This window comes from Oncorhynchus mykiss, chromosome 22 (genome assembly GCF_013265735.2).
Source record: "Oncorhynchus mykiss isolate Arlee chromosome 22, USDA_OmykA_1.1, whole genome shotgun sequence".
Lineage (NCBI taxonomy): Eukaryota > Metazoa > Chordata > Actinopteri > Salmoniformes > Salmonidae > Oncorhynchus > Oncorhynchus mykiss.
Window position 1 is genome coordinate 17,701,047 of NC_048586.1, and position 7,481 is coordinate 17,708,527.

Below are 7,481 nucleotides of genomic sequence, written 5' to 3' on the forward strand. Positions count from 1 at the left end.
ACGCTACCTTTAACCCTCACTGTTTCTGGTAATCATAGTGAAACCATTTCTTTTTTAATTTTTCGTTCACCTTTTACACCTGTTGTTTTGGGCCATCCCTGGCTAGTTTGTCATAATCCTTCCATTAATTGGTCTAGTAATTCTATCCTCTCCTGGAACGTCTCTTGTCATGTGAAATGTTTAATGTCTGCTATCCCTCCTGTTTCCTCTGTCTCTTCTTCACAGGAGGAGCCTGGTGATTTGACAGGGGTGCCGGAGGAATATCACGATCTGCGCACGGTGTTCAGTCGGTCCAGGGCCACCTCTCTTCCTCCACACCGGTCGTATGATTGTAGTATTGATCTCCTTCCGGGAACCACCCCCCCCCCCCGGGGTAGACTATACTCTCTGTCGGCTCCCGAACGTAAGGCTCTCGAAGATTATTTGTCTGTAGCTCTTGACGCCGGTACCATAGTCCCCTCCTCCTCTCCCGCCGGAGCGGGGTTTTTTTTTTGTCAAGAAGAAGGACGGGTCTCTGCGTCCCTGCATAGATTATCGAGGGCTGAATGACATAACAGTGAAGAATCGTTATCCGCTTCCTCTTATGTCTTCAGCCTTCGAGATCCTGCAGGGAGCCAGGTTTTTCACTAAGTTGGACCTTCGTAACGCTTACCATCTCGTGCGCATCAGGGAGGGGGACGAGTGGAAGACGGCGTTTAACACTCCGTTAGGGCACTTTGAATACCGGGTTCTTCCTTTCGGCCTCGCTAACGCTCCAGCTGTCTTTCAGGCATTAGTCAATGATGTCCTGAGAGACATGCTGAACATCTTTGTTTTCGTTTACCTTGACGATATCCTGATTTTTTCACCGTCACTCCAGATTCATGTTCAGCACGTTCGACGTGTCCTCCAGCGCCTTTTAGAGAATTGTCTTTTTGTGAAGGCTGAGAAGTGCACTTTTCATGCCTCCTCCGTCACATTTCTCGGTTCTGTTATTTCCGCTGAAGGCATTAAGATGGATCCCGCTAAAGTCCAAGCTGTCATTGATTGGCCCGTCCCTAAGTCACGCGTCGAGCTGCAGCGCTTTCTCGGCTTCGCGAACTTCTATCGTCGTTTCATCCGTAATTTCGGTCAGGTGGCAGCTCCTCTCACAGCCCTTACTTCTGTCAAGACGTGCTTTGAGTGGTCCGTTTCCGCCCAGGGAGCTTTTGATCTCCTCAAGAATCGTTTTACATCCGCTCCTATCCTTGTTACACCTGACGTCTCTAGACAGTTCGTTGTCGAGGTTGACGCGTCAGAGGTGGGCGTGGGAGCCATTCTTTCTCAGCGCTCCCTCTCTGACGACAACGTCCACCCATGCGCGTATTTTTCTCATCGCCTGTCGCCGTCGGAACGTAACTATGATGTGGGTAACCGCGAACTGCTCGCCATCCGGTTAGCCCTAGGCGAATGGCGACAGTGGTTGGAGGGGGCGACCGTTCCTTTTGTCGTTTGGACTGACCATAGGAACCTTGAGTACATCCGTTCTGCCAAACGACTTAATGCGCGTCAGGCGCGTTGGGCGCTGTTTTTCGCTCGTTTCGAGTTCGTGATTTCTTATCGTCCGGGCTCTAAGAACACCAAGCCTGATGCTTTGTCTCGTCTCTTCAGTTCTTCAGTAGCCTCCACTGACCCCGAGGGGATTCTCCCTGAGGGGCGTGTTGTCGGGTTGACTGTCTGGGGAATTGAGAGGCAGGTAAAACAAGCGCTCACTCACACTCCGTCGCCGCGCGCTTGTCCTAGGAACCTTCTTTTCGTTCCCGTTCCTACTCGTCTGGCCGTTCTTCAGTGGGCTCACTCTGCCAAGTTAGCCGGCCACCCTGGCGTTCGGGGTACGCTTGCTTCCATTCGCCAGCGTTTTTGGTGGCCCACCCGGGAGCATGACACGCGTCGTTTCGTGGCTGCTTGTTCGGTCTGCGCGCAGACTAAGTCCGGTAACTCTCCTCCTGCCGGCCGTCTCAGGCCGCTTCCTATTCCCTCTCGACCGTGGTCTCACATCGCCTTAGATTTTGTCACCGGACTGCCTTCGTCAGCGGGGAAGACTGTTATTCTTACGGTTGTCGATAGGTTCTCTAAGGCGGCTCATTTCATTCCCCTTGCTAAGCTTCCTTCTGCTAAAGAGACGGCACAAATCATCATCGAGAATGTTTTCAGAATTCATGGCCTTCCGTCAGACGTCGTTTCGGACAGAGGTCCGCAATTCACGTCTCAATTTTGGAGGGAGTTTTGCCGTTTGATTGGGGCTTCCGTCAGTCTCTCTTCCGGCTTTCACCCCCAGTCTAACGGTCAAGCAGAACGGGCCAATCAGACTATTGGTCGCATCTTACGCAGTCTTTCTTTTCGCAACCCTGCGTCTTGGTCAGAACAGCTCCCCTGGGCAGAATACGCCCACAACTCGCTTCCTTCGTCTGCGACCGGGCTATCTCCTTTTCAGAGTAGCCTCGGGTACCAGCCTCCGCTGTTCTCATCTCAGTTCGCCGAGTCCAGCGTCCCCTCCGCTCAGGCTTTTGTCCAACGTTGCGAGCGCACCTGGAAGAGGGTCAGGTCTGCACTTTGCCGTTATAGGACGCAGACTGTGAGGGCTGCTAATAAGCGTAGAACTAAGAGTCCTAGATATTGTCGCGGTCAGAGAGTTTGGCTCTCCACTCAGAACCTTCCCCTTAAGACGGCTTCTCGCAAGTTGACCCCGCGATTCATTGGTCCGTTCCGTATTTCTCGGGTCATTAATCCTGTCGCAGTTCGACTTCTTCTTCCGCGATACCTTCGTCGCGTCCACCCGGTCTTCCATGTCTCCTGCATCAAGCCCGTCCTTCGCGCCCCCGCTCGTCTTCCCCCCCCCCCCCCCCCCATCCTTGTCGAGGGCGCACCCATCTACAGGGTCCGTAGAATTTTGGACATGCGTCCTCGGGGCCGTGGTCACCAGTACCTCGTAGATTGGGAGGGGTACGGTCCTGAGGAGAGGAGTTGGGTTCCCTCTCGGGACGTGCTGGACCGTGCGCTGATCGAGGATTTCCTCCGTTGCCGCCAGGTTTCCTCCTCGAGTGCGCCAGGAGGCGCTCGGTGAGTGGGGGGGTACTGTCATGTACTGTCATGTTGTGTCTTGTCTCTGTCCTTTCCCTTCGCCCTGTCTCCCTCTGCTGGTCGTTGTTAGGTTACCTTTTCTCCCCCTCTTTCCCCCAGCTGTGCCTTGTCTCCTCCTAACCACCTCGTCACCCCGTTTCCCACCTGTTCCCTTTTTCCCTCTGATTAGGTCCCTATATCTCTCTCTGTTTTTGTTCCTGTCCTTGTCGGATTCTTGTTTGTTGTGTTTCATGCCTGAACCAGACTGTCGTCATGTTTGCTGTAACCTTGTCTTGTCCTGTCGGAATCTGCCGGTCCGTCTGAGCCTACCTATGTTTGGTAATTAAAGAAGCTCTGTTTAAGTTAATTCGCTTTTGGGTCCTCATTCACGCACCGTAACAGTTCTAAGGATATATTCTACAAGGCAGCACCATTATGACAGACTTATTATACAGCCATTTCTCTGCACCTTTTTGTCTATATAACATCAATATGTAAGCCCTCATAAATAAAATAGTCCAATTAAATGTTCATATACTATATGAGTTATATAATATAATGAATGACATGACGTGAACCGCATGCCACTGCCACTGCCACATACGTACAGTACAGTACAGGACCAACTATTTCATCTTGACCATAACTGTTTTCTGCAGTGGTCTGTGTTGCATCAGACAGGACTGGTATGTCATTCCACAATCTTAAAGTACTCCCTGCAGCCATTTATTAATAACGGTCTCAAATGAAACAGTTGAATTTGAAATATGATCACAGCAACCAAAATGTTTCTCAAGTGTCATTACTGTTTTTATTGAATTTACGTTTTCAATTTCAGAAGGAAATTGGGAAAGCAAAGTATACCCCCAGAAGAGCAGGAAGTTGTAATGTAAAACAGCAAAACTGTTCCCTAGACAGCAATTATTTTAGGAGATCTCATAAAAAAAATGTTGAAAATGATTTGTACAAATCTATCAAGGGACTGGCTCTTTAGATAAACTAAACGTAATTGAATCCCATGCCATGTTGATGTACTGTATTAAACACAGGCCAACCAAATTCAAAAGAGATTGAGCTTATCCAAATGCAATTTGTTTTTTGCCATTTCCACTGCAAACGTAAAATCAATCAGAACATATATGATTTATAAACCTATCCAGTTGTGCAACAGAACATCAATAGCATGCAATCAATGACATCCACTATCATCCAGGGGTCAATGGAGAGGCCCATCTGGGTCAACTTACAGTATACACCTGCAACTTCACGTTATACTGATTCACATCATTATAACACTCATACTGGTGCATTTATTTTGCTGTCATATACTTTAGCCAGAGCCAAACATTATCCACTAGTTTATCTCAGGGCATAGATATACAATAGGCCGATACTGCAAGAAAGAAAAACAAGGTATTTGCGATAACTTACCAGTGGTTTCCACTATTCCTTCCAATATGACCACAATTTCAAACTGCTCTGTTTGCATGGATCTCTGGGAGAGTTCGTAGAATGGACTTTTAGTGTCAATCACATGGCAGATTGTGAGTGGTGAGACGAGGAAGAGCTGATCCGCCCCGGTACTGAAGCCCACATCCAATTCCAACTGATCCAGTGGAAGAAACTCACCTTCGGGCGTCTGACGAGACTATGGAAGTATACAGAGAGAGAGAGAGAGAGAGATTGAGAGAGGCTGGGGGGGGGGGGGGGGGGGGGGGACAGTTTAACTACTGCAACCCAGTGAGCCATACTGAACGCTATCCACATTTTGTGAACAATTAAATAAACCAATCATCAGTAAATATACAGAGTTAGTAAATCAATGTCTATAGCCAGAGCCATATATATAGCTCTGGCTATAGCTAATCAGGCACATCATGCAAAATCAAAGGCACATCTCAAGATGTTAATAATGACCCAGTGACTCTCTTCTACTTCAGGGGGCCTGTATAATGGTCAAATGTGTATTTCTATATGAATAGCATTGCCACTAAACTTCCCTGGAATCAATTGCTTTATGTGTTAATTCACATTGGTAGGCCTATTTGCAAATAAAGTGAAAAAAACGACTGTTCATAAAAGTAGGCTCTAGAAATCCATTAATCTATGTTTAATTAGGCCGACATTAATATCAATAGAAATGTCTCTAAAGCGATAAAAGAGCAATACTGGTATTGAAATGTAATATCAGCAGAGAATAATAAACTTTATAATACTCCTCTAAGTATTTGATGTGTAACTATGGCGTAATTAAACAATAAGAAAACGAATAACTTACACTCGCATGACAGAAGTAAATGGGGTACTAACGTTTAGATACACAAATATTGTTGTGCATGGGGCCGTAGAAGTGACACTTACTTTCAGCAATTTGCAGCGGATCTGTGCGGACACCATATGGCTATTACGCAGGTTGCCGACTCTGAACATGAGAGTTAGTTTTCCATCTCGCATCGAAATAGCTGCATGTTCACTAAACATCAAGGTCTCTGCCCTTTTTTTGGGCTGGGACATCTTAATGAACATGCAGCCAATCAAAAAAGCATCAACGATTGATCCCAGGATTGACTGGAAAAGAAAGAGAATGATCCCCTCGGGACATTTGTCCGTGATATACCTATAGCCATATCCTATTGTGGCTTCCGTTTCTATGAAGAATAAAAACGCGGAGGGAAAGTTGTAGACATTGGCAACGCATGGCGTATACTTGTCATCGTGGGTTCGATGGAGGTCTCCTCTGATGTAGGCTATGATCCACCACATGAATGCCATGAAGAGCCATGCCACCGTGTATGTTAGGATGAAGATAAATAAATTCCAGCGCCATTTCAAATCGACCAGCGTAGTGAATAAATCGGAAAGGTATCTACTGGTTTCACCACCCAGATTTCCATGCTGGACGTTACATCGCCCGTTCTTGTCCACAAAGCGTTGCCTCTTCTTCTTCTTCTCTGGTGCCGGCTGGTTGAATCCAGACCCGCTGGATGAGGTGGTCACTACCTGATAATCGTCCCCAAATTTCTTTCGAAGTGCAGACATACTACGATGACAGCCGCGAGAGAAATAATCTGAAGGGTTCAATATAAAGTCTATTTCTGTACAGGACTTCGTTGTAGTTGCAGTAATTGGCCTTATGTTGTGGGCAATATCCCGGAATTGGAAATACGGCGTGGAAAGTGCGTTCTGTAACGAACTAATCATGCACTGTCCCCTCTCTCCACATACTGTTACTACTACTGCACTTCAAATCCATGAAAATAAAGAGGGATAATGTCACTTCAATCACTACAAACAGATCTTCATCCGAAAAGCAGTCTGCTAAAAAACAATTACGCACAGGATCATCTTCTAACCAAACGCGTCCGTCGCAGTTCAGGTTTTGAACAGTTTATTATTTGGTGCGTCGCTGCTGATCATCGCCCTCCCAGGCTAGAGCAATCAATGCAGGTTGGGTCAACACTGTCCTCATCTGTGAAGTCCACACCTTGGGTTAAAAGTTTCAATTGTTTCCACGCCCCATCAGGCAATTAAGATGTTGTAGGTAATCAACCGTTGGTTACTGTGATTATAAGCCGTGGTCAAGATGAAACCGCTCCATACATGCTGCACATCCGATGTCAGTGTTGGTGTTGGACACAATTTGGTTCCCAAACCTCCGCTTTGTGCTCCTGCGTGCGCACATAGGATCTGCATTCAGTTCATTGACAGTGGAATATGACGGGAAATAATGGATTCGTGGAACAATTTACTGTCCGGTCATACTTATGTGGTTCCCCTTAACGATGATGCCTGCAAGCTGTCTTTCCTGTCCCCCTTTTCCTCTTCTGGTGGAATTTTACTGGTGTTCTTGTGGACGCATGGAATAAGAATCCGACAGCGGCTGCTTCGTTCTTTCCCCTCGATTTTCCCCTTCACCGCTTCTGCGCACTGCACGTTCCGTATGCTATGATACACTCACTATTGCCTACCGGTACTAAATAGACATACAGTTTGGAAGAAGAATGAGGGAAGAGGTATGCAGTTAATTTACTTTAACACAGTTTGCTAAGATATCATGCAATCCGTTCAAATCAGCCTACCATTGAATAACGCGTTTTAGAGCAGGCCATTGATTTTTTTTGAACCAGTTCTGATTTTTCTTTAGTGGTACATAGATGGTGGGATAGACAATTATGTAAGGGATAATCAAGGAGGGGCTATGCGTTCTATGAAAAATAATGAACGACGTGGAAGATGTGTTCCATGACGCACTTGTGGGGTGGTGGAATCCTCCACAAAGTTGCATTATTTTCCAGAGAACACATAGAGCCTCGAGATGATGATCCATTTTATACAAGAGCTATGCATTTACAAATGTGTGCCTAGAAATGTTTTCAAATGTGTTCAAATCACTTTTGCTTTCA

General features: G+C 46.7%; 1 protein-coding gene across 2 annotated transcripts in view; it reads right to left on the reverse strand.

Annotated features, from left to right (window-relative positions):
• The window catches only part of LOC110501525 (G protein-activated inward rectifier potassium channel 1), a 29,357-nt gene extending 22,159 nt beyond the window's left edge, over positions 1-7,198 (reverse strand). The window contains exons 1-2 of one of the 2 annotated variants that reach the window (XM_036958895.1): positions 6,841-7,198; positions 4,510-4,726 (exon numbers count right to left, since the gene is read on the reverse strand). In XM_036958895.1, the coding sequence (XP_036814790.1) occupies positions 4,510-4,567 (58 nt within the window). In that variant the 5' untranslated portion in view covers positions 4,568-4,726; positions 6,841-7,198. Of the gene's footprint in view, positions 1-4,509; positions 4,727-5,439 lie in introns of both variants that reach the window. The other variant, XM_021579168.2, reaches the window with a different exon arrangement.
• Positions 7,199-7,481: the final 283 nt, after the last annotated feature.